Consider the following 27909-nt stretch of genomic DNA (forward strand, 5'->3'; position numbering starts at 1 on the left):
AGAATGAAGTGTAAAGTGTTGTCTGTGCACTTGAGAGAAAAATTGTGGAAGAACATCAACAATCTCAAGGTTACAAGTCCATTTCCAGAGATCTTAATCTTCCTGTGTGCAATATCATCAAGAAGTTTAAAGCCCATGGCACTGTAGCTAACCTCCCTAGACGTGGACGAAAGAGCAAAATTACTGAAAAATTACAACAAAGGGTTGTTCGAATGGTGGATACAGAACCCAGATCAACTTCACAACAAATTCAAGCTGATCTGGAGACACAGGGTACAACAGTGTCAGCTCGCACTATCCATTGCCATCTGAATGAAAAGGGACACTATGGTAGGAGACCCAGGAGGACATCACTGCTGACACAAAGGCATAAAAAGCAAGACTGGAATATGCCAATACTTATGTGACAAAACCACAATCCTTCTGGGAGAACCTACTGTGAGACAAGTAGAGCTTTTTGGTCAAGGACATCATGGCACTGTTTACAGAAAAAGAAATGAGGCATTCCAAGAAAAGAACAATCCCTTCAGTCAAACATGGTAGAGGTTCAAAGATGTTTGGGGGTTGCTTTGCTGCTTCTGGCACTGGATGCCTTGATGCTGTGAATGATATCATGAAATCTGATGACTACCAAAGAATTTTGGGGTGCAACGTAGTGGCCAGTGTCAGAAAGCTGCATCTCTACCAGAGATCATAGGTCTTCCAACAGGACAATGACCCAAAACACACTTCGAAAAGCTTTCAGAAATGGTTACAAACAAAGCGCTGGAGATTTCTGAAATGGCCAGCAATGAGTCCAGATCTGAATCCCATAGAATACCTGTGGAGAGATGTCCAAACAGCAGTTGGGAGAAGGCATCCTTCAAATCTGAAAGCCGTGGAGCAGTTTGAAAAAGAAGAGTGGTCCAAAATTCCAGTAGAGAGGTGTAAGAAACTCATTCATGGTTACAGGAAGTGATTGATTTCAGTTATTTTTTTTTCCAAAGGGGGTGCAACCAAATTTTAAGAAGGTTGCCAATAATTTTGGCCAGTGCATTTTTGGGCTTCTGTGTGGGATTGTATCAGATCTGACTTTTCTTTGGGGTTTTTGTGTTCTTCCAACGCAAACCAAAGAAATGAATGTGTGAGTACCAAACATTTGCAACTGCAACAATTTTCTGAGAGAAGGGTTGCATTTTCTGCAAGGGTGCCAACAGTTTTGGCCATGACTGTAGGTCCCTTTCCATTACTTGTCATCGCCAAATACCAAACTGGAGATTAATTTATGGCTTTCTTTCCATTCTATTGTTGCATGTTCTCTTTCATCTTGAGCAGATTATGTGACTTACACCTCAAAGGGCCGTGGAGGCAAAAAAAAATTGTATCCCAGATCTACAAAATTTGTCCACTACTACAGTGGTGCCCCGCATGACAACGATAATCCATCTCATTGAAATCGCTGTTTAGTGAAATCATCGTCATGCAAAATCCGTTTCCCCATTGGAATGCATTGAAACCCGTTTAATGCATTGCAATGGGCAAAATACCTTGTTGTCCAGCGAAGATCGCCCATAGGGAAGCCATTTTGCGAGCACAGATCAGCTGTAAAAATGGCTGTCCTGCGAAGCATGGGTCCAGAAAACACAGGGCAGCCATTTTGCAATGCCAATGATCAGCTGTAAAAATCGTCGTCTCGTGAACAAATGGTTTGCGAAGCATGGACCTAATCAACGTCCAGCGAAAATCCCCCATTAGAATGACTGTTTTGCGAATCGCTATTGTTTTTGTTTAGTCGTTTAGTCGTGTCCGACTCTTCGTGACCCCATGGACCAGAGCACGCCAGGCCCTCCTGTCTTCTACTGCCTCCCGGAGTTGTGTCAGGTTCATGTTGGTTGCTTCGCAGACACTGTCCAGCCATCTCATCCTCGGTCGTCCCCTTCTCCTCTTGCCATCACACCTTGCTAACATCAAGGTTTTTTCCAAGGACTCTTTTCTTCTCATGAGATGGCCAAAGTACTGGAGCCTCAGCTTCAGGATTTGTCCTTCAAGTGAGCATTCAGGCTTGATTTCCTTTAGAACTGATAGGTTTGTTCTCCTTGCAGTCCAGGGGATTCTCAAGAGCCTCCTCCAGCACCACAATTCAAAGGCATCAATTCTTCGGCGGTCTGCTTTCTTTATGGTCCAGCTCTCACTTCCATACATCATGACAGGAAAAACCATAGCTTTGACTATTCGGACTTTTGTTGGCAAGGTGATGTCTCTGCTTTTCAAGATGCTGTCAAGATTTGTCATCGCTTTCCTCCCAAGAAGACGGCGCCTTTTAATTTCAGGGCTGCTGTCTCCATCTGCAGTGATCATGGAGCCCAGGAAGATAAAATTTGACACTGCCTCCATATCTTCCCCTTCTATTTCCCAGGAGGTGATGGGACCAGTGGCCATGATCTTAGTTTTTTTGATGTTGAGTTTCAGACCGTTTTTTGCACTCTCCTCTTTCACTCTCATTACAAGGTTCTTTAATTCCTCCTCACTTTCTGCCATCAGAGTGGTATCATCTGCATATCGGAGGTTGTTGATATTTCTTCCGGCAATCTTAATTCCGGCTTGGGTTTCTTCCAGTCCAGCCTTCCGCATGATGTATTCTGCATATAAGTTAAATAAGCTGGGGGACAATATACAGCCTTGCCGTACTCCTTTCCCAATTTTGAACCACTCAGTTGTTCCATGACCAGTTCTAACTGTTGCTTCCTGTCCCACATATAGGTTTCTCAGGAGACAGATAAAGTGGTCAGGCACTCCCATTTCTTTAAGAACTTGCCATAGTTTGCTGTGGTCCACACAGTCAAAGGCTTTCGCATAGTCAATGAAGCAGAAGTAGATATTTTTCTGGAACTCTCTGGCTTTCTCCATAATCCAGCGCAAGTTAGCAATTTGGTCTCGAGTTCCTCTGCCTCTTCGGAATCCAGCTTATACTTCTGGGAGTTCTCGGTCCACATACTGCTGAAGCCTACCTTGTAGGATTTTGAGCATAACCTTGCTAGCATGTGAAATGAGTGCAATTGTACGGTAGTTGGAGCATTCTTTGGCACTGCCTTTCTTTGGGATTGGGATGTAGACTGATCTTTTCCAATCCTCTGGCCACTGTTGAGTTTTCCAAACTTGCTGGCATATTGAATGTAGCACCTTAACAGCATCATCTTTCAAGATTTTAAATAGTTCAACTGGAATGCCATCACCTCCACTGGCCTTGTTGTTAGCCAGGCTTTCTATGGCCCACTTGACTTCGCTCTCCAGGATGTCTGGCTCAAGGTCAGCAACTACATTGTCTGGGTTGTCCGGGATATCCAAATCTTTCTGATATAATTCCTCTGTGTATTCTTGCCACCTCTTCTTGACGTCTTCTGCTTCTGTTAGGTCCCTCCCATTTTTGTCTTTTATCATGTTCATCTTTGCGCAAAATGTTCCTCTAATATGTCCAATTTTCCTGAACAGATCTCTGGTCTTTCCTTTTCTGTTATCTTCCTCTATTTCTTTGCATTGTTCATTTAAGAAGGCCCTCTTCTCTCTCCTTGCTATTCTTTGGAAGTCTGCATTCAAGTTGCTGTAACTTTCCCTATCTCCCTTGCATTTTGCTTCCCTTCTCCTCTCTGCTATTTCTAAGGCCTCGTTGGACAGCCACTTTGCTTTCTTGCATTTCCTTTTCTTTGGGATGGTTTTCGTTGCTGCCTCCTGGACAATGTTACGAGCCTCTATCCAAAGTTCTTCAGGCACTCTGTCCACCAAATCTAGTTCCTTAAATCTGTTCTTTACTTCCACTGTGTATTCATAAGGGATTTGGTTTAGATTATACCTGAGTGGCCCAGTGGTTTTTCCTAATCTCTTCAGTCTAAGCTTGAATTTTGCTATGAGAAGCTGATGATCAGAACCGCAGTCAGCTCCAGGTCTTGTTTTTGCTGACTGTATAGAGCTTCTCCATCTTTGGCTGCAGAGAATATAATCAATCTGATTTCGATATTGCCCATCTGGTGATTTCCATGTATAGAGTCGCCTCTTGTGTTGTTGGAAAAGAGTGTTTGTGATGACCAGCTTATTCTCTTGACAAAACTCTATTAGCCTTTGTCCTGCTTCGTTCTGAACTCCAAGGCCAAACTTCCCTGTTGTTCCTTTTATCTCTTGGCTCCCTACTTTAGCATTCCAGTCCCCTAGAATGAGAAGAACATCTTTCTTTGGTGTCAGTTCTAGAAGGTGTTGTAAATCTTCATAGAATTGTTCAATTTCAGTCTCCTCAGCAATGCTGGTTGGTGCATAAACTTGGATTATTGTGATGTTGAATGGTCTGCCTTGGATTCGTATTGACATCATTCTATCATTTTTGAGATTGTATCCCATTACAGCTTTTCCCACTCTTTTGTTGACTATGAGGGCTACTCCATTCCTTCTACGGGATTCTTGCCCACAATAGTAGATATGATAATCATCTGAGCTGAATTCGCCCATTCCTGTCCATTTTAGTTCACTGATGCCCAGGATGTCGATGTTTATTCTTGCCATCTCCTGTTTGACCACCTCCAGCTTCCCAACGTTCATAGATCTTACATTCCAGGTTCCTATGCAGTATTTTTCTTTGCAGCATTGGATTTTCCTTTCACTTCCAGGCACGTCCATAGCTGAGCGTCCTTTCGGATTTGGCCCAACCACTTCATTAGCTCTGGAGCTACTTGTACTTGTCCTCCACTCTTCCTCAGTAGCATGTTGGATGCCTTCCGACCTGAGGGGCCCATCTTCCAGCGTCATATCTTTTAGCCTTTTGTTTCTGATCATGGGGCGTTCTTGGCAAAGATACTGGAGTGGCTTGCCATTTCCTACTCCAGGTGGATTGCGTTTAGTCGGAACTCTCCACTATGTCCTGTCCATCTTGGGTGTCCCTGCACGGCATAGCCCATAGCTTCTCTGAGTTACTCAAGCCCCTTCGCCACGACAAGGCAGCAATCCATGAAGGAGCAATCACAAAAAGTCATCGTTATGCGGATTCGTCATTTAGCGGGGTCGTTGTCTTGCGAGGTACCACTGTATCTGGGTTGACCAGTTGGCCTGATCCAACAGGATTCATCTTACAGTTTTTATTCAGATACATACAATTGCAGAGATTATATAATCATATGTCTTTTTGGAGTGATTAAGACATATACCTACCTTGAATCAGATCTTTCATGTTTTATTAATAGAAATTTAGGCTGTATTCACTTCTTTCCATGGAACTCAAGTACACTTTGGATACATAATAGAATTGGACTCAGTAGAGTCTGATGACTCAGATGTCAATGGGGCATTGAATGTGGCCCAGATTTTTACCTGAACTTTTCAGGAGCTATTCAAGATGCTGAATCTATTTGGGGTGAAGGTTTCAGAACATCCAATTGGCCCTGTAAAGTTCAAACTGTAACAGAGACTGGGTTCTTCAGTGCACTAACATACAAGTCAGTGGGTTTCATTGTTTAAATTAGTCAAGACAAAGCAGCTTCATAGATGACATCAAAAACCTTTATCTCTTTAAATTGATCAAGAGCATTGAATATAAATGCAAATGTGTCCAACATGCTGTTTGGATTATATGTAAATGGGCATAATCTTGAATCGGGACTTTATTCTCTACTGAAAATGAAAGACCTGGGGCTCTGTTAGAATATAACATTGGATCTGAAAAGAGTATTGAATGCCAAAAGTATAACATATAATGTAAAAAAAGAGAGTAAGTTCATAAAATGGATATTTATGCATTAGTGTAGAGATGTGTGAAATGTAAGTTATGATTTCGGCATTCTCTTTGAAAAGAGTCAGATTTGGAATACTGGTGCCGTGGTCCTTCTGTTATCTCAGTTGTTAGTTCATCTATCTTCTCCAATAAAAGTTACAATGAAGTGAACAAACAAAAATTTTGGAAACAAAGAAGGTTGAGCAGTGTATCTAAGTAATCCTGGTAGTTTTTGTTTATGTTAGATCTCCTCAGAAAATAGTAGGAAGTGCAACATTCCTTGTCTTAATAAGCTTGCAGGGTATTCATTGGGCTAGAGAAGTCATCACTATTTTGTATTTGTTTCACAAGCATTGAAATATGCTAAACCTTTATCTAGATCTATTTAGAGATTATAATCCATAAACACATAGAAGGGCCCATCAGTGCAAAATCCAGTTCTACCCCCTCTACTCCACATCTCTCCATGTTGCCAGAGGAAGGTCTGCAAGGGCTGTAATCATGCCTTTGGTGAACATGACACTAGGAAACTAACCAGCTGCATTGCTAATTGGGTGGAATTTTGTCACCACCAAGTGTCAAAACCACTTGAACATGGTTACAACTCCTTTGCAGACATTCCCAAGCCCCACGGAGGCAGGACTGAATTGTACATTCCTGACTCCCTCTACATGCTTAAAAATAACAATGTTTGAATGGGAATCAGATATGTCTGTCTATGTCAGCCAGGAGCGAGGAAGCCCAAGGAGACGTGTTTCAAGTCTTTGGCAGCATGGAAATCCCCCTTCTGATCCTTGGATATCGCTTTTTGTTATCTTCTTGCTTTGTATACCTGTATCTATCAACTTAAGAAAACTGTATCTTAAGAGTTTTCTAAAATATCCCTACTATGGATGAAAAAGTAAATACTGCTTGTTCCATCTGAAGGGATATTCTCCACTTCATATCATGGATATGATAGTTAAAGAACTATGAAAATAATTTTATCAACTTAAAAAAGCTTCAAACTGTTTTCCTCACACAGGAATCCCCCATGGTGCATTGCAAATTGCTTCTAGAAGAGAGAAAGATTCAAAAAGGACTGTATGACAGGGGTATGATGTTTACAGAAAAAAATGAATTTGAGAATTGCTGAGCTGGAAGGGACCCTGTAGACTGAGTCCAGGCTCTGTCAAAGAGGCACAGTGGGAAATCAAACTCCCAACCTCTGGGTCCACCACAAGGTACCTAAACCACTGAGCTATGCCAAAGATTCTGCTAGGCCAGCATATTTAAAAGCCCTGTTATGAAAGACCTGTGCTAGTACAGCATTCTATGCTTCCTGCGGACCAGAGATCCTGCCAGTCCAACATCCTGTTTTTCCCTGTGGCCAGCCATTGCTTCTCAAAATCCCACACACAAGGCATGAAGAAATATCCTTCCCCAAGCCGCTGGTACTTAGTGGTAGACTAAACATGAAGATTGAATTTAGACTTTGTTTCAAAGAGCCACTAATAGACTTGTCCCCTGTGAATTAACTGAATCCCATTTTAATTACAGCATGTCTTGTATGAGTTTAAGCAGCTCTTTGGATTGTGGATTATATGAGTTCATAGAAATATGGCATCTGTACAGTGCATATCTGTGACTGTATTAGCTGGCAGAATGCGGGATTAGCCTCCATTCCGTACTGTTAAAAAAAGAAAATGACTTGGCTGCTTCTTCAGGACCTTGGACAGGGATCTTTGGAACAATATGTCTTATTCTGAACACCTATTGACAACATTACAGCATCACACCATGTTTAGTTAAGATTAGGATGAAACCATAGTTCCCTTTAACTGATTCGCTACTGACATCTATTAATATTTGAATCTTTTAAAGCCCTTACTCTTGGCATATGACTAAAAAAAGAATTTCACAGGTACAGTACTTGTACAGATCTGCAACAAAACAAGGTAACTGGCATCCTGAGAAGTCTAAAGCAATGGAAGTAATTATTTATTCTCTTTATAAGAGCTGAATGGTGCATTATTTTGATTTTCTGTATCATCTGTGTATGGTTTCTGTTTGCAGTTTTGCCCACTTATTTTGTAGGAAATTAATTCTGACAGTTTTTCATATAACAGCTGAATGATAAGGCACAACCGAATGACCGAATTCTACCTAGAGTTGAATTCAACAGTATCTTCATTCTGATACTGCAGCATTCTGCTATAGATAAAATTTGATAGTGAATTAGTGTTTGTGACTAGTGAGAAACCACACTGAAATGGTCTGGGGACAATCTGTCTAGGTCCATTGAGGGGAGGGATTTTTTTTTTCAGAGGAACTTCTATGCCGGAATTCTGGAACTCTGCAATAACATTAAACATTAGTATGAGATCTGTGCATGAGTGGTGAGACCACTGAACAAATCCATATGGAATCCATAAGACAAGGAAAAAGAAATTGAGAGATTCTAATTTACTAAATTATAATGATAATAATGGCATTCAGATACTGTAATATTACACTTTCTGAGGCACATAGCATGCTATCAGACTTGTGTCAGCAAGATGGAGATGAGGGAGATCAATTTTTTTTGCTTCCCCCCCCCTTCCTGCCCAGGTTTTTGTCTTTAAAACTGATTCCCTCCCACTGAAAGCACTGGGGAAAGAGGGGATTAATCTGTGCTGGTTCCAGGGCTGTCATAGATTACCAAATAATTTGTGAGCATGTTTAGAGACAGGTTCTGCTTTCTTCTGATACTTGGGCATTGCCATTTGTGCATAATGTTCCTGGCTTTTAAACACTAACAAAAAACCCAAGGAGTTAAATCCAGTGCTTGAACCTATCTAGGAAATTGAGATGAATGGATTGAACAACTGTCAGGTACAGTTGATTACAGAATCATATTTTGAGAGAGTTATTAAATTATTAAGTTGTTTTTGTTCCATGCTGTCAAGTCACCTCCAACTTTTGGCAACCTTGTCAATGAGTTCTCTCCAACATGTCCTGCCCTCAGCAGCCCTGCTCAACTCCTGCAGACTCAAGGTTGTGGCTATCGTTAGGGAGTCAATCCATCACATATTTTGTCTTCCTCTTTTCCTTCTGCCTTCAGCTTTTCCCAGAATTATTGTATTTTCAAGAAAATCTTGCATTCTTGTTCAAAGTATGATAGCCTCAGTTTCATCATTTTTGCCTCCAGAGATAGATCAGGCTTGATTTGCTCTAAGACCCATTTGTTCAACTTTCTGGTGATCCAAGATCTCCACAAGGCTCTCCTCCAGCACATTTTAAATGAATCAACTTTTTTCCTGTCAGCTTTCCTCACTGTCCCATTTCTACTCCCATACATAGTGACTAGGGAGTACAATAATATCAATGATCTTGACTTACAGTGGCACATCCTTAAACTTGATCATTTCTAATTTCCTTCATTGGCACCCTTTTGAGTCTCAGCCTGATTTATTTGCTGCAATCTCCATTTGGATTGATGATAGGACCAAGGTAAACAAAATCTTCTAATTTAAAATAAAAAAATTAAAAATGCTAATACAAATACAAACGTCAAAAATATTTCTGTATCCAATAAAAATCTAATAAAGAAAATCTTTAACAATTTCAATGTATCCACTGCCAACATTAAAATTGTCTTCTTAATTAGAGATGGTCACAAACCATCACAGTGGCTGTTTGTGATGGTTTGTGGTTCATCGGTGTCCATGAACCACACCAATTAAAAAAAATCTTAACTGATTCATGGTTCGTTTGGCTCAAGCCCATCTCTAAATTAAGAGGGCTTTCTGTGTAGCTCAGCAACACACACACCCTTCACAGGCCCCAGGACCTACCTTTCTTGCTCCAGGCCTCCTTGTGGCACAGGGAGCCTTGTGGCACAGTGGTTAAACTGCTGTACTGTACTAATGACCCAGATTCAATCCCAGGTAGCCAGCACAAGCTTCATTCAGCCTTCCATCCTTCTAAGGTTGGTAAAATGAGTACTCAGCTTGCCGGGGGGGATGTGTAGCCTGTATAATTAAAATTGTAAACACCATAGAGAGTGTATTCTCGAAGGCTTTCACGGCCAGGATCTGATGGTTGTTGTGGGTTTTTCGGGTGCTCTGGCCATGTTCTGAAGGTTGTTCTTCCTGATGTTTCACAGAGCATGGACAGAGTTCCTACTCCAGTCCTCTGAAGATGCCGGCCACAGAGACTGGTGAAACGTCAGGAAGAACAACCTTCAGAACACGGCCAAAGAACCCGAAAAACCCACAACAACCATCATAGAGAGTACTTTAAGCACTATGGGGCGATAAATAAGCAGCACATCTTTTTGTTTGTTTGTTTATTTGTTTTTTGGCTGCTGCTCTCTACCACTCCTGTGCTGCCCAGTTGAGTAGGCAGTAGGCCATCTGGGGTCTGCTTCCTGGTCCAGTGCTTCCTGGGAGGCTTAGGGTATTGTGGGAAGTATAGTTCTTTGAGAATTCCCTGCATATAACCTATTGGCAACAAAACTGGTTCATTATCAGTTGAATTTAGCAATGCAAATCTATTCCTCAGAAAGTATGCTTAAATTATATTTTGGTGCTGTTCTTGTTATATGTCATCATGTCGCCCTTGGCATATAGCATCCATGGCTGAGCGATCCCCAAAATGGCCTGTCCTCAACAGCCCTGCTCACCTCTTGTAAAATCAAGCCTGTGGCTTCCTTTAGGGAATCAGTCCATCTTATATTTGGTCTTCCTCTTTTCCTGCTGCATCCCACCTTTCTCATGATTTTCCCAAAGTACTCTACAGAACTCTAGAAGTCATTTTCCTGCTTCATTTCTAACCCCTGAGCCAAAATGTCCAACAACATTTGGTTCAGCTTTGTTTCCTACTTTTACATTTCATTGATCTGGAATGGAAGGCAGCCATTGGACAGCACAAGTAACTTTTGTTAGTACTGCATAGAAGATGACAATGGAATACCACTTCTTAGCCTTTCTTATTCTGAAAAACTCTATGATGATAATCCAAATGAAACAAGAGATAGTGCTGGAATATGAGTCACCCAAATTGGAAAGCACTCAAATCCACTACTGGGGAAGAACAAAGGACAAGTATGAATAGTGCTGTTTCTAATGATTCTTATCAATGGCTCCTTCACAAACTCGGAGGAGGTAACATGTGGGTGCTCAGGGCTCCTCTACGTTTTTATGAATTACTTGAAGGGGTGCAAGGAATGCATATCAGATTTGCAGATGACACAAACTTGGGTGATCTTGATAACCTTGAGCATTGGGCTGCAAACAGCAGTATGAAATTTAACAGGGATACATGCAAAATTCTACACCTAAGGGGGAAAAAACCAAACACAAAATTACAAAATGGAGGATATTTGGCTCAGTAATACTGTGTCCAAGAAGAATCTTGGAATTGTAGATCACAAGCAGAATATGAATCACAGTATGATGTGGCAGCAAAAGAGGCTAGTGCTGATTTAGGCTGATTTAGGCTGCATTAACAGAAGTAGATAAGAGATGGGGAGAAGTAAAAGGGACGTGCTGGTACTGCAGGTTAAACCACAGAAGCCTCTGTGCTGCAAGGTCGGAAGACCAGCAGTCGTAAGATTGAATCCGTGCAATGGAGTAAGCTCCCGTCGCTTGTCCCAGCTCCTGCCAACCTAGCAGTTCGAAAGCATGCAAATGTGAGTAGATAAATAGGTGCCACCACGGTGGGAAGGTCACAGTATTCTGTGTCTAAGTTGCACTGGCCACATGACCATGGAAACTGTCTTCGGACAAACGCTGGCTCTACGGCTTGGAAACGGGGATGAGCACCATCCCCTAGAGTCAGACATGACTACACTAAATGTCAAGGGGAACCTTTACCTTTAACAATTATAGTTTCGAAATCCAGTGAAGTACAAGTCCCCTCTATCTGGCACAGTTGTACCAGTTTGATTCATCTTGAGCACCAGACTTTATGTAGGATGATGACAATTGGAACAAGTTCAGAGGAGGGCAACAAGGATGATCAAGGGACTGGGAGCAGCATACAACTGTTGTACTTTTTGCCATTTTATTTCTTGTAGCTGATATGAAAAGACTGGTATGGCATGCACAGCCTAAAAAAAATGTTTCCTTTTTTCAAAGCTCCTTCAAGAAGTACAAATCAATATTCTTTATATATTTAAAAATGAAAATGAAAATAAAGAAATATAACAGTTAATAACTCTGGTTAAGAGCTATATAATAACATAACACTTTCCTAATGTGTAAATTAGAGATATCCATTGATGGGTCAGCTGTTTATAGACATTTACTTGGAGTACAACTATAATAGGGAGAAAAATTATATAGCCACAAAGCATAAAACTGTGCCTCCTTCCTTGTCCTCCCAGCAGATGACGACTGAAATATTATCAGAAAATGCTCTAAAGAACTGGTACCATTAAATCTAATACCATACAGTATCCAGATTGCAACTTAGAAACTCTATGGGAATTAAATAGCTTTCCAGCAACCATTTTGGTTGAACCTTATCAGCCTCCTATAAAGTTTTTATAACCTACAGAAGTGGAAATAGTGAATTTTTATATACTTGTAGAAAATCAACATTTTCTGATAGAAAAATCCTGGAGTTTTTGCTTGTTTTTTGTTTTGAAGCAATTTCATTTTTTAAATTGTTTCTTAATGGTATAAGCCTATATGGACCACCCTAGGAATAAATCCCACTAAATTCAGTGTTTACCTCTGAGTTGGAATGCATAGGATTGTGCTAAAAATTACAGACATATGGTTCAGGGTTAGTGTATGAATTTCAGTAGATTTAAGCCGTCCTTGTTTATTGTCTTCTTAGTTGTTATGTCTCATTAACTAGCTCTCCTTACAAGAATAATGAAGTAGAGCAGAACAAACTGCTGGCTAGGGCCGCACCAGCTTTTTTGAAAGGCAAAGGGTAAGTTTTGAAAGGTGCATCAATAGCTTGCACTAACATAACTAAAGCAAATGCCTTCTCCTTTCAATAATACTGTATGTTCGACATTTACCAAGTAAGGTTTTCTCTTTCATTTGCCATTTGGATTAAATACAAATAAGCATATAAAAGCATATATAGCTAACATTTCAACAGTTGTCTTGATATCATATCTTAAAATCCAGGTAATTCTACATTTTGAAACACATTGCTGTATGTGTGATTAAAAGTTTGCACTTCCATCCTGACAGCCAATCTGTATGTGTGTGTAGCAGAATAATGTGGTACACAGTTCCCAGAACTATAGCACCTGACGTGCACTTGGGGAAGTTACATATTTAATTGATCCCTTTTAAAAAAAAATCTCCCCAACCATGAAAATCTAGGACATCAGTGAGAGCATTCTAAGCTAGTCTTCTCCTTGATGCCCTAGATTGCTATGTCCAAAGGGACTGTTTTACAGGGGCTAGGATTCTGACATCCATTTGAAACTATTTGAAATCATTCATTCCCAAGAGCTGTGTAACGTGTTCTGTTTCATTATGTAGATCGCTTCTGAGAAATACAGCTGATGTCAATTGTCTTTAAAACGTCTTTAAAAATTGCTTCAGTTAGCAGCTTCTGAAAGCTGTTATTGTTTAAATTATGCTGCATTGTAGCACTAATCCATGGCCAGATTCTGTGTGGTCCTTGAGCATCTCTGCTTCTTTAGGCATGCTCTATACTTCTTTAGATATTTGTAAGCATGTTGCATACTTACGCAAACTGAAACTCTTGTCTTACAAAGCCCTCTTTCTTAATAATTCTAAATTCTACCCTGATTGGTTGGAACTGATAAAACATCAGAACTTGTTTGTTGAAGAAGGTTTGACTGTTCTTTTTATATATTCCCATTTCACACTCTTACTTGCTCCTGCTTTCTCTGTTTATTTCTCTTTGTCTGTCCGGACTACACCCTTTTCCCCCCAACCCTATTTCAGGTTACAGTATAGCCTCGATGTTGCAGACAGGCTGGCTGATGAACATGTTCTCATTGGGTTGTATGTCAACATGCTCCAGAACAACCCCTCACGGTTAGTGCAGGCTGGGCACCTTGGTGGGGATCAGCCTGGTGAATCCAGGTCATGGCAGACTGCAGTTCCTAAAGACAAGAGCAGAAACTAAATGGACTGAGCAGCAGTGCTGAATGTTACCCAAGAAAGGTTGCCTTGGGTAGGATTATGACTATGAACATTTATTTGTACTATATTAGCCTTCAAAAGGCAGTCATAAAAGTACTTATAGATATTATACAAGCTCTGACACATTTATCCTAGTCACTGAACATTTGAGCTATGAGTCACATTAGTCTAGGGCCACTTCATATACTTTGTGTATATTGAACACACTTCTTTATATATATATATATGAAGATTCTCATACCCAGCTAACATAAGTCCATGTTTTCACTGCACATGTGCATACTGAGAAGGCAGAAATGGCCACTGCTCCTCATGCAGTGATCTACACTATGTCCATCACTCTTAATTCAGGGAAGCAATTTCTAAGTAAACAAACTCTTTGTTGAACAATGAGCATTTAATAAACATATGCAGATGTAATGAGCTTATTTTAGTATTGTACAGTTGGCAAGCAATAGTTACTAATAATTGTCTAAACGGTGCTCTTAATGTGCAATTGTTATGTTGTTTGTCATCAAAATAACTCTGTAATATAAAGATATTTACATCTAGGGAGTTCATGCCTAAGCAGAGAAATGAACCCAGTTCTTTCAGGTCCAGTTCCCTTTCAAACAGACCACACTAGCTTATCTCTAGAAATATGGGGAACCAAATGCACAGATTCACCCATTAGTTGAAATCACTTTGAACATGTGGTAAGACAAGAGTTAAAAGCAAAACTTGGAAGAGCTACATTTTGGATAACAATTCTCAGAATCCTCAAGGGCTAATTTTAAAAAGTAATTTTTCCAAAGTCTATTTTAAAGAGTTGGGGGGAGACATTTTATTTATCTGCTGCTATTCCAGAACAGTGCCTAAGATGGTGCTCAAAAGAAGTTTCTACACCAAGTTGATAGAAAGCATGCTGTGATCCACTCTACAGTGCCTTTCAGAATGTAGCTACTGGCTGGACATCATATTCACGAAGTACTTGTGGAACAACATCATAATTGAACTGGAACTCTGTACTGAGCCAGATTTTTGCCTGGCAAATATCATTAAAACAAGTATCTGCTTCTATGTGTCACAAACAAGCTTAGCACATTCTCTGCTTCATGGTGAACAAAATAACACTTTCTAATGGTTAGATATTTAATTGATGGGTCTTATATATATATATATAATTTCTTATACAGCAGGACGTGTTATCCATCATGGGAATATTCTATGCAGAGTGCCCTATGTTTCTTGCCAACCATAGCTTTTTGTCTGCCGGTAGTTCATAGTATCAGTAACATTCAGATAATTCATTTCTATTTATCTTGGTAAGTTTGTGCTGATATGGTTGAACTTCAGTTCACATGTTTAGCAGAGAAAAGAAAATGTGCTACAGCAAGCCTTTAATGTTTCAGAAAACTAGATGTAAATGCAGTAAAATCCATCATAGTTCAAACAGTTGAACAAACAAGTAGTACAAGCATCTGATTATTAATATTTAAAGACTGAAGTCTGAGCGCCCCTAATTAAAAAGAGTTTCAGCCTTTCACAAGGGCTACCTTCTGAACTTTCAACAGGCAAAATTAGCTGATGGCTAATAATCTGAACCTTGTATTAGATAAACCATGCTGGAAATGAGTTGGGAAAAAGGCACGATTGTGAATAATTTGAACTGACCCAATATAAAATAATTGGTTGTTTCCGAAGACTATATGGTTTTCTTTATAGAGTCACATTGTTCCTGAAACTATCCTTAGTCTCCTGAGATGACACTTATTGTCAGTAGCTATACATGAAACTGATGGCTGTCTTCTAACCACAGAGATGTTGTACAGTGGGCCAGAAAGTTCTGAATAACAAGATTGGTTTTCTGTACTACTTATAGTGCAAAAAAGGAAGCAGAATCACTGTTCACACTAACAGCCATTGTTAAGCCAAAATCAGTTTAAAATTTCAGGAAGAGAAATTCAGATGACAAGATGATTTTGCGTAACCATAAGAGTAGCCAGATATTAGGGCCATGCAAACCAGACATTTTGAAATCACTTTCCTTGGATAAGCCTCAAGTAAAAGCTGAATTAAAGCAAGAGCTACCTGGAGTTGTAGTATGCATAACAGCATATAGTCTCCCATTATTAGAGGTACCTGTATAGAAAGCAGATAGCATGTCTGGATAGTCATGGAGAGGAATGCTGTCAAGAGAAGGCAAATGCCAAATAATGCAAAAGTAATGCAATACTGCTGTGAAGTTCTGAACTATTTATCTGAGTGATCTGTAGCTTCATCTGAGAGATCTGGGATGCTTGAAAAAAATGGAATGACCTAGGATTGCCAGCTGACCAGGAAAAAAACTGTCCTGGCCTTCTCTTTATGTTTAAGAACAGCTTGATGGTGTGCAAAATGCAACAGGTGACACTTTGGAAATAGCATCATTTGCTAATCTTTGAACACCAAGAAGCTATTACATTGCTACAGTGGCCAAGTGAAAGTGGACAACTCCCACAATAATCAGAGTTTCCTATAAATAAGAATGCTGTTCCAGGGGATGGGAGAAACACTGAGATGAGGCTACATCAGGGACATAGACCAATATAAACAATCCAATGTATGTGGGTTCTAATAAATCTGATCTCTTTTTTTATGTAAATTTCAGAAATGAAATGTACTTTGCACTGCTTGTTTATTTTTGTCATTTGGGGATGGGCAACAAATTTCCTCCAAATCAGTGCTGCTTCTTTTTACTGCACTATGGCAGTATGTTTTTGTTGTTGTTTTGTTTGTTTTTTTTACCAGTTGAGTATGATATGACTTATTTGCTGGAATCATCTAAGTTGATTTAGAATACAATAAAATTCTCTGGCAGTCTCCAAACATGTGCCCACTTAAAAATAACCAAGATTCTTGCTCTGTGTTTTTATCTATCATTATGTAATATCAGCATCTTTTTTGTAACCTCCAGCTGCAATGCATGTGCCCAAGATGAATTTACGTGTTTAGTTGACTTGACAGCAAATAAGTGGTTTATATCAGTGTTTCTTTTGCCTAGAGGTGATGATATATGAGGTTGTTTTGACATTCCATCCTGTCTATTGGCTTTCTAGCTGCAAGCCTCATAGGGGATGTTCATGGCCCTTTCATGACATACTTGCCTTGCAGCAAGAAGCATTCACCATGAGGACCAGCCAAAAAATTTTAGAATTCCTTATAATATATTTTGGCAGCAGTTTCTGCAGCAAGAAGCTGTTTTTCTTTCTTTTCAGCTGCATTCTCCATTACACACCTTCATTTTCTTCTACAACTCAGTGGGGTCATTGGGAAAGTAGAGAAGATCCTATTCATTGCAGCAGGTATTCTGCCTACAAAGCATAGCTTTCCTACCTACAAAGTACAACTTCTTTTCAGGCAATAGGTTACCTGCCTGCAAAGCACAGCACAGTTCCAGAAAACAGCTTTCCTGCTTGCAAATAACCACTTAACTCTGTGCAGAGTGCTAGGCAATGACTGCCAAGGGGAGAATCCCTCCTCATCACAGTACGCTGGATTACAGCATATGCACAAAAGAGACAGAAATGTCTCATAGCCTCTGCATGGCCCTGCAGTATCTAGATATTTATGCTGCTTTTACTATAGTTGTACAGTATAGGCTGATGCAGAAATAAAAAGATTAGAATTGGCTTCTCAGAGGTCTCTCGAATAATTTAATTGTTTGCACTTTTCTTCCAGTGTTGCCCTTTTCTACATTTTGTTCAGTTCTGATTTTATATACATACCATTTCAGGAGATTTTTATTTATTCGTCAAGAAGGGTGATCAGTACCAAAACAATTTGAGTTGGCTGTACAGAATTCCAAGTGCTGTCTGACATCCTATTTCATTATGTAGATGAATTTTGCCCTATCCTAGGCTCATGTAATAAATAAACTACACCGGAACATTGGAAAAATATATTTGAAACAATTTAGGGCTGATGGCCATGAAGAAAAATCTCAGAGCAATTTATGCCTATGCCTTATACCAGCTGTTTATGAGAGTGTTCACATTAAATAAGTTAGGCTGCAAATTTATACACACTTACCAGTGAATACGTTTCATACGAGCATTCAGTGGGATTTCTGAATAGACATGCATAGGGAGTACACTGTTTATGTTTATTTTAAGTCTGCATGTTTCTGTTTCTTCAACCATTAATTTAATCAGCTAATGCTCTGCAGCACAATCCTTTGCATCTTTACTGAGAAGTAAGTCTCACTCTGTTCACCAGGCTTTATTCTCTAGTAAGTGTGCACAGAATTGCAGTCCAAAACTCCCATATTATATTAAATTCCCTGAAAGTAGTCTCATTGAATGCAATCAGATTAATTTCTGAGTAAACATGCATATTACTGTGCAGTTGATTGATCAGTTAGTGGATGCCCATTAAGATAAAAATATAGTAAATAAAATACTAATAATACTCTTACAGACAACTAGTTCAAGAATGTTAATTGATTATCTAGGAACACATTCCATCGAATTCTGAAGGTTTTGCTTCTGAGCATATACATAGGACTGTACCATAAATGTATTAACTTGTATATTACCAATCTTCATTATAGGACCAATTTATTATATGTAAAGCAATCTGAACTAATTTAAATTTTCTAAAGTTACTCTCTGTTAAAAGCAGACACTATTTTTGTTATTTCCTCTAGCATCTTTTATTTTTGTAACTTATTAGAAAAGAATCCTTACTAGAATAGCTCTTCCCCACAGTCACATACAAAAAAGATATTAGACAGTAACTTTCCCAATCTCTGGCAGAAAAGTAACTTTTCCAAGTTTAGGGAAATCCAAAAAAAGAAAATACATGAATCTGGTAAGTGAAAAACAGTATTAAATAGCAGAATTTGCATTATAATGCTTTCGGATTTCCATAAAATAATACTTCACTTCACTAAAAAGGAGTAAAATAAGATTACTTGTGTTAGAAATTCCAAAACGACAAGGACCTAAATCCAACTTTTTGTTCCATCTATAGTAGATATATGGGCTGAAATCCTGCTGTAAGTTGCAACTAAAGCAGTCCATTCAGTTATTAGGGATTTTTTTGAGTCAACCTTTATGTAAATTCTATGGATTCAATGGCTCTACTGTAGCTGTGACTTACTGCTGGATTTCAGCTATTGTATCAATAGGACTTATGTTAAATGCTGACTTACCTAAGCTGTATTGATTCAGTAGATCTACTCTAAGGAGTAACAATCAGATTTAGTTTAAAATAATTTGATGGATTGAAATTGAGGCAAGGTTAACAATTTTAAAACCTAGGAAAAGCCATACTAGATTAGAGCATGGCATTTCCATCAGCAGCAGGGCAAATGCTTTCTGAAAGCCCAGAAGACGATTATGAAGGCAACAGCCTTCACTGGTTTTCTCCTCAGGCAATGATATTCAGAAGCATACTGCCTCTGTAAATGTGTGGTTTATGGCTGGTAGTTGGGAGATCTGTACTCCATAGAATTGTCTCATCTCCTTTTGAAGTGACTCATGTCAGTGATCACTGGCACACTTTATTTTGTGTTGTCCTCTAAGCAATTTAATTAGGTAACCCTGAGTAAACAAGGGAGAAAAGTTTCTCTCTGTGTATTTTCTTGATGACATTCATAATTTTATTAACCTCTATCATGCCCCAGCTTTGCTCATATTTTCTCTATATAGGTTAAGGAACATAGTCCTCTTAACCTATATATTAATGGCTCTTCCATTTTTCCTTGCACCTCCCACAACAGTTTGCTTGACAGCCCAAACCGTCTAGATGAAGAGCACAGACTGATCGCCAGGTATGCAGCAAGACTGGCAGCAGAGACTACTTCATCAGTAAGTGGTTTAAATTAGGGGGAGGTTTTGCTTCTTTCTTTTTTAAAAACTTGCTTAAATGGAAATGTTCACCAAGCTCAAGAAAATTAATTCAGATAGTTGCCATTCATCACAGATTACACTAAAAGTAGGCTGCAACTATTCCCTGGGATAGGCTGGCTAACCTCTTAGCAATGCTTAACGAGAGAGAGAGAGAGAGATGGTGCACTGCCCAACTTTTGTAGACCCTTACATACCATATTTGCTGGTGTAGAAGGTGACTTTTTTGGCCCCAAAAACATGCCTCCAAGTGGGGGGGGGGTCATCTTATACGCCGGTTGCACTTCAGTTGGGCCAGGAAGGAGCCGCCGCCACTGCCACCACCGTTGAGTGAGTGACGTGGGGCCGCGCTGGCAGGGGAGGAAGGCAGGCAGGCAGTTGGTCCGGAAGGAGGGAGGAAAGCAGAGCCAGCCATGCCTGAGTGGGCAGAGCCCGCTGCCAGGCTACCTGCCACGCCGCTGAGCCAGCTGCCTGCTCACTGCCGGATAGCCGCTTCTCCTCCTCCTCCTCCTCTGCTGCCACCGCCCACCTGGCCACTTCCCCTCCTCCTCACCCTTGCCGCTGAGCCAGCTGCCTGCTCGCCCACCCACCCTCCTCCTCCTCCTCTTCCGCTGCTACCGGCCGCTTCCCCTCCTCCTCGCCCTCCTCCTCGCCAGCCATTAATTTCCAGGGCGGACTCGGGCAGAGCCCCGGGCAGCTGCCGCCGCCGCTGCAGCAGAGCCATCCACTCTATATTTTGAGTGGAAATGTTGGGGGGGTCGTCTTATATCCCCAGTCGTCTTGTACACCGGCAAATATGGTATATGTTGGAACCTCCACTAATTCTCTAGCAACACTAGATCATAACAGGGATTTCTAATCTAACAGTTACTATTTATGAGTATATTGCCCTTTTTGTCCTTTAAGTTTTGCTTGTGAGCTACCAGACTAAAGCACTTACATGGTTTCAGTGGGTGAATTAAGTATATGGTTGTTCTGGGTTTTTCGGGCTCTTTGGCCGTGTTCTGAAAGTTGTTCTTCTTGACGTTTCGCCAGACTCTGTGGCTGGCATCTTCAGAGGACAGCAACCTGTGCTCTGGTGTAGTTGGCTTGGGAGTGCAGTATTTATGGCTGTGAGATAGGCTTTTGTCTTTTTCTGTAAATGGGTGATTAGTGTGTATTGTTGTGGGTGTATTGTTGTGCTAAGGAGAAGAGATTATCTGTTCCTGTGGTTGATGGGTGTCATTAGCTGGTCTTTTGTGTGTAATGATCCCCTGTCCTTGTGGGTGGGTAGAGTTCATCAGGAAGAACAACCTTCAGAACATGGCCAAAGAGGCCGAAAAGTCCAGAACAACCATTAGATCCCGGCCATGAAAGCCTTCGCGAATTAAGTATATGTTCCACTCTTGAATGGAAATCAAAATTTAGCACTTTTCTGCCATTTGGTGGATTTTATCTTTTGGTTTTGTACAGTAATGTAGTACACTGAAAAACTTCACATAATGGTCAAAATCTTCTTGCATACCTATACAAATGGCAGAACTTTGAGAGGTAAACGGCCCCAGATTACAAAATTGCCATAGGCATTACCAGTGGCATGATGAGTCACACGATTCAGTGGCTGAAATCCTGTGACTTAGTCTAGTAAATTGCAACTAGAGTAGCCCACTGAATCATTGGGGATTTGGTGAGTGGACTCCTCTGTAAGTTCAATTGATTCATTGGGTCTATGCTGGTTGCAACTTAACTGTGCTAAGCAACAGAATTTAAGCAGTTGTGCTTTGCATTTACTGTTGTTTTATAATTATTATTGATTTAAATTATTTTGATATTGTGTGAGATCCCTCCCCATAAATCTGTAGTTACAGACTGAAATCCAAATTGATTTATAGCAGCAACTATAAAACAGTAATAGATGTATCTTCAAAAGTACTGTTAACATCCTTGATGGGATAAGAAAACTCTCCAGGAAAAAATATATTTAAAAACCCTATCAGAAACCAACTTGACATAAAATCTGCTTCCTTGTACTCTTATTGAGAGAGAGCCTTTGGTGTTGGTCGGGCTGGCCTTTTGAGATTATTTGACCTAGCTCTGCCAAGGTACGAAGTTTAGGTGACAATTCCAGCTCTCTGTCAATGCCAGTATAATTCTTTTGAGCTCAGCTTGAAGTTCTGGAGCTAGTAAAAACCTATCTTGAAGGAGAAACAAGCTCTGTGGAGTCCCCTAATTCCTCTTCATCTAGGATTAAGATCCAAGCCAGTTTCCCTGGCTGAAAGGCAACACAAGGAGAGTGATCTTTGCTGGCTAACCACAGAACATGTTGGCCAGGGACCTATAGAGGCATTGGAAGCCAAATACTAAGCTGTCAACGATTTCCAGCTATTACCCTAGTGTGTTCTGAGCATCTGAAACTGAACTGACTGCTTTGACACTGCTGCAGAAGAAAATAAACAAGAGAAAGAGTCCACATAACACATAACATTCTTAGGATTTCAACCATGAACCGTCCCTCCTCCATTTCAATTTTTGCCCCTACAGTCTTTGAAATGGGAGGGGGTTCCAACCAATACAGGTCCTTTTACAAATTCAACATTCCTGCCTTCAGAAATCTATTGGATGAAAAAATTCCTGGGAGAATTGACAGGCAAAGTGTAAAAGAAAGCTCAAATGAAAGAACACACAAAAAATGAAATGTCAGTATCGTATTTTTTCATTTATATGACCCAATGTATAAAACAACCCCCCTTTTCTAACTCCAAATTAGAAAAAGCAGGGGTCAAAGGGCTCCCTTTTTGCTATGCCCGTGCCTTGGCAAAAGGCAAGGAAAGTGGCTGTCAAAGTGACTGCCACTTTTCCTTGCCTTTCGAGAAACCACGGAGCATACAAAAAAGGAAGGGAGCAATGCCTCCCCTTCCTTTTTGCTAAGCCCCGCATGCACCCTTGCCTTTTGAGAAGGCATGGAGCTTAGCAAAAAGGAAGAGAGCAACGACTCCCCTTCCTTTTTGCTAAGCCCCGCATGCACCCTTGCCTTTTGAGAAGGCACGGAGTTTAGCAAAAAGGAAAGGAGAAACAGCTCCCCTTCCTTTTTATAAAGCCCCATGCCTTCGCAAAAGACAGCAGTAAAAATTGACCCTCAATTTTTTCTCAAATTATTTAAGGAAAAAGTGTCATTTTATACACAGAAAAATATAGTACATATCTCATTAATAGAAATCCTATATGTTTAAGAGCCTCTCTCATCGTAACTGATGAACTAACATGAAAATGAACAAAATGTTTTGCTTTGTTTTTTGTTAAAACATGAAAATCCCATCTCTAATAACCATGATGACTAGGAGTCGCCCTGGAGAAAAAGAACAAGTTTGATGTGTTGTAAGCAAAAGGGGGTTGTATGTCTAGAACACCAATAGACTCTGAAACATGATATACATTTTTTTGGTAAGAATTGTTGTAATTATGAAATGATGAACATTGTTGGTCTGACCTTGCTTTTTCCAACAGGCTTTCTAGCAGTAATAGAAAATAATATTCTTTTTTTAGTGCAAAACATATCTCTGAACCTTGTTGCACAACAGCACATTAAAACCAAGGAATGACTTTTATAGAAAGAAGCTGCTCCAGCCCACCACTACCCCATGAGGTGTAAATCATAACTACAGCCTCTTAGCAAAGTATCAGGAACTGTAAACCAGTGGTTCTTAACCTTTTTGAAAGAAACGCCCCATTGAGCCATTGAGGAAGTTATCATCGCCCCCCTCTTATTTCTTATTATGTCTTATTTGTTTGTTTGTTTGTTTGTTTGTTTAAGACACTTAAATCCAATGACCCCTGAAAACAAAATTCAATTCCAAGAAAATGAAATGCCCCCCAAAAGTAACATTTAATGATTTAGTTGCAAGCGAATTTTAAGACTCAAAAAGAAATATAAAAAGGGCATAAAATGCACGAACTAAAAATTTCAAGACAAAAACTCTGAAACTAAGATAGGAGGAAAATATATATTCATGCACATTGTAAAAAAGTCTGCAGCCATCTTCACAGGTTTGGCTTGCTCCAGCGCCCCCTACCGCCCCCCTTCTGCTCCAGCGCCCCCACGCCGCCCCTTTTCGTTCTACCGCCCCCCTGAAAAATGAAATCGCCCCCTGGGGGGCATTATCGCCCAGGTTAAGAACCACTGCTGTAAACAGTTCCTTCACATCATGTAGCTTTTCAAGAAAGACCTTTTCAAAGACAGATTCTGCTGCCCAAGCTAGTTACTGGAAGCTTCTGGGCAGACAAGAGAAAAAAGGTAAAGGTAAAGGTAAAGGTCCCCCTTGACATTTAGTCCAGTCATGTCTCACTCTAGGGCATGGTGCTCATCCCCATTTCCAAGCCATAGAGCCAGCGTTTGTCCAAAGACAGTTTCTGTGGTCATGTGACTAGCGCGACTAGATACGGAACGCCGTTACCTTCCCACCGAGGTGGTACCTATTTATCTATTCGCATTTTCATGCTTTCGAATTGCTAAGTTGGTGGGAGCTGGGACAAGCGATGAGTGCTCACTCCATCGTATGGATTCGATCTTATGATTGCTTGGTCTTCTGACCTTGCAGCACAGGGGCTTCTGCGGACAAGAGAAAAAAGGTCCCATTCAACTAACAATAAGATCTCCTAAGTTCTTGCATGCCTTTCTCCTGATCATAGTACATTTTTCCAGCCCCCCCCCCCGGTTTGTTCTCTGATCCATAGTATTTCTCAATCTAGACTTCTATTTCTTGGCTCTGAGGTCACATCAGATAACTACTTATGGCCAAGGTCTGACACTGATACTGTTACACTAAATTTCTTCCCACCAAAAAACGATTTCCTACAACAGTCAATTGTGCTGCTGTAGAAATATTTTTGTGAAAGGTTCACTAGGGTAAACGGCAAAAATAGGCAGTGCTGGACACCTAACAAGGAATGAGATTGGCCAAAATAATGTGCAGGCTCAGAGGCTGGTGCAACTCTTGATAATAGTGTATGGCAGGGCTGAGCAGTCTCAACAAGGCCTTCGGCCCAAAACCCACAGTTCCAAGGGGATGGGTCTGAAAGGAAGGGGTGTAGCCAAAAAGACTGATTTGCAATATTGATTTCTTTTTAATGCACCTGTTATATCCTGTACAAGTTGCTACAATGTATTTTTATTAACCTAAATGGATTTAAAATTTTAAAAGGAATTAAGGAGCTTCTTTATGCATGCTCATGGCCAGAGGAGCTTTTTTAATTTCAAAAAATATTTGGAGGTGGGACCCCAGGAATGAGTGAGCTGCCAAAAAGAGAGAGAGAGAGAGAGCACAATGCAACTTTTTGAAGAAAATTTGAATTTATTTTAAATTAAGGCAAACTGGGGGATCCTAGGAATATTGGGGACCATATGCAGTTCACAGACTCCATGTTGCCCACCTATGTTTTATTGTGTAACCTAAATTTCTGATAAATATGGATGTTATTCCTGAAGAATGCCTTGATTACTTTTTAGATATAGTTATAAATCCAGGTAATCAAAAGGGTTGCATTCAATTGTGTTTACCGAGTCCCTGGCTTTTCAGTAAGCTTGAGGATGACAAAGTCCTTGCACACAGTGGATAAAGAACATACTGTACGGTTGAACATAAGTGAGAGCTCATTTTAGTGCCTGAACTGTGGCAGCTTTGCTTGTGGTAAAGCAGTACATTTTCTCTTCTTGTGCTACCTAGCAGAGCAAATAGTCCAGGTACTCTTCTGGATAGGATAACAGGTAACTTTGAAAAGCTTATTTATTTATTTATTTATTTATTTATTTATTTATTTATTTATTTATTTATTTATTTATTTATTTATTTATTTAGATTATGTCTAGATGGGCGGCATATAAATGCAATAAATAAATAAATAAATAAATAAATAAATAAATAACAATTTATTTATTTATTTATTTATTTTTGATTTATATCCCGCCCATCTGGTATATTCTACCACTCTGGCCCCTTTTTGCTAAGCATTTTGAGGGTTAGCTCACTCATTTCCATAGTGACTTAGATAGTGTCTACTGTATAGCCACAGAGTATTTCCAGAGCGTTATCTAATCGGAGGTTGCTGCATGTATTTCAAGATCATGGTGGATGCATGATGTGCCCCTATCCTTTGGGATTATGTCAACCTAAAATTGCAATTTACTCCATTCAATGAAATCTGGGACTATTCACTTACGTTTCCACTTGGCCCATGATTAGCAGTATGATATGGAATGGAAGCCTCCTCCCCAGCAGGGATCCTTTGAACATCCGAGTGATTATGGGTAGAGGGAGATATGGTGATGGCAGAGTTCCTACTCATTTCAGAAGAAAGGAAAACAGATGTTCGAAGGCTGTTCACTATTCTGGCACTGTGAACACCTGTCAGACTCGAGATAGCCAGATCAGCTGTCCCTGAACTATAAATCTGGTGTTATTGAGTGCCAGATCTGTATCTAATAAGTCCCAGATTTGTTGTTTAGTCATTAAGTTGCTTCCGACTCTTCATGGACCAGAGCTCGCCAGGCCCTCCTGTCTTCCACTGCCTCCCTGGGTTCAGTCAAATTCATATTGGTAGCTTCAGTGACAGTATCCAACCATCTTATCTTCTGTTGTCCCCTTCTCTTGACTTCACACTTTCCCAACATCAGGGTCTTTTCCAGGGAGTCTTCTCTTATGAGATGGCCAAAGTATGGGAGCCTCAGCTTCAGGATCTGTCCTTCCAGTGAGCACTCAGGGTTAATTTCTTTCAAAATGGATAGGTTTGTTTTCCTTGCAGTCCAGGGGACTCTCAAGAGCCTCCTCCAACACCACAGTTCAAAAGCATCAATTCTTTGGCAGTCAGCTTTCTTTATGGTCCAGCTCTCACTTCCGTACATCACTACAGGGAAAATCATAGCTTTGACTATTCAGACTTTTGTTGGCAAGGTGATGTCTCTGCTTTTTAAGATGCTATCGAGGTTTGTCATAACTTTCCTCCCAAGAAGCAGGTGTCTTAATTTCGTGGTTGCTGTCACCATCTGCCGTGATCATGGAGCCCAAGAAAGTAAAATCTGTCACTGCCTCCATATTTTCCCCTTCTATTTGCCATGAGGTGATGGGACCAGAGGCCATGATCTTAGGTTTTTTTATGTTGAGCTACAGACCATTTTTGCGCTCTCCTCTTTCACCCTCATTATGAGGTTCTTTAATTCCTCCTCACTTTCTGCCATCACAGTGGTATCATCTGCATATCTGAGGTTGTTGATATTTTTAATTCCGGCTTGGGTTTCATCCAGTCCTGCCTTTCGCATGATGTATTCTGCATATAAGTTAAATAAGCAGGGAGACAATGTACAGCCTTGTCGTACTCCTTTCCTAATTTTGAACCAATCAGTTGTTCCATATCCAGTTCTAACCGTTACTTCCTGTCCTACATATAGATTTCTCAGGAGATAGATAAGGTGGTCAGGCACTGCCATTTCTTTAAGAACTTGTCATAGTTTGTTGTGGTCCACACAGTCAAAGGCTTTTGCGTAATCAATGAAGCAGAAGTAGATGCTTTTCTGGAACTCTCTGGCTTTCTCCATAATCCAGTGCATGTTAGCAATTCGGTCTCTAGTTCCTCTGCCCCTTTGAAATCCAGCTTGTACATTTGGGAGTTCTCGGTTCACATAATCTCAAAATCCCAGCACGCTCTCTCAAATGAAATCAGGAAAGAAATCAGGCGATCTCCTTTCCTATATTGGGGAAACTTCTTTAGGTCAATTTTTGAGAGATTTCCCTCACTAGAGTTGTTATTATTACTATTATTACTTTGAGCAGCAATTTCTAATTTTTTCATCTGTATTTGAAATTCCATTTCCCTTTGCCTATTTTCTTGCTCAAGTGCCATTTGTCTGGCCTCTTGCTCAGCTTTGAGCTGTAATTCCTGAGCTTTCTCTTCAGCCTTGGCTTTTTTACAATTCTAATTGATTTTTTTATAGCTAGCTCCTCTAATTGGGTTTTCATAGCTAGCTCCTTCAATTTAAATTCTTGTTCTAGTTTCCATTTTTCAAAATCTGGGGAGCTTAGAACACTTTTTCTCTCTGAGGCAATCAATACAGGTCCCTCAGGTTCTTTCTCACTCTGAATTTGAGGGTTTCCATTCCCCTCAGCCTCTTGAGGATGAATTTTCTCCATTACTGGCTTTTTAGTTCTTTTGGGTGGCATAAGTATGTACTTTCTTGATA

General features: G+C 40.2%; 1 protein-coding gene across 50 annotated transcripts in view; it reads left to right on the forward strand.

Moving 5' to 3' along the window:
- DTNA (dystrobrevin alpha) overlaps window positions 1-27909 on the forward strand; it is a 271418-nt gene that overhangs the window by 212855 nt on the left and 30654 nt on the right. For 20 of the 50 annotated variants that reach the window (XR_013545373.1, XR_012086859.2, XR_013545374.1 and 17 more), the window contains 3 exons: window positions 12557-12634; window positions 13633-13725; window positions 19577-19664. Coding sequence is in view for 45 of the 50 variants with exons in the window: in XM_072998896.2 (XP_072854997.2) it covers window positions 12557-12634; window positions 13633-13725; window positions 19577-19664 (259 nt within the window). In the remaining 5 variants the exon portion in view is untranslated. The remainder of the gene's footprint in view (window positions 1-12556; window positions 12635-13632; window positions 13726-19576; window positions 19665-27909) is intronic. The other 30 variants (XM_072998908.2, XM_072998904.2, XM_072998907.2 and 27 more) reach the window with 2 other exon arrangements.

Source organism: Pogona vitticeps, chromosome 4 (genome assembly GCF_051106095.1).
Source record: "Pogona vitticeps strain Pit_001003342236 chromosome 4, PviZW2.1, whole genome shotgun sequence".
In the NCBI taxonomy this organism is placed as follows: domain Eukaryota; kingdom Metazoa; phylum Chordata; class Lepidosauria; order Squamata; family Agamidae; genus Pogona; species Pogona vitticeps.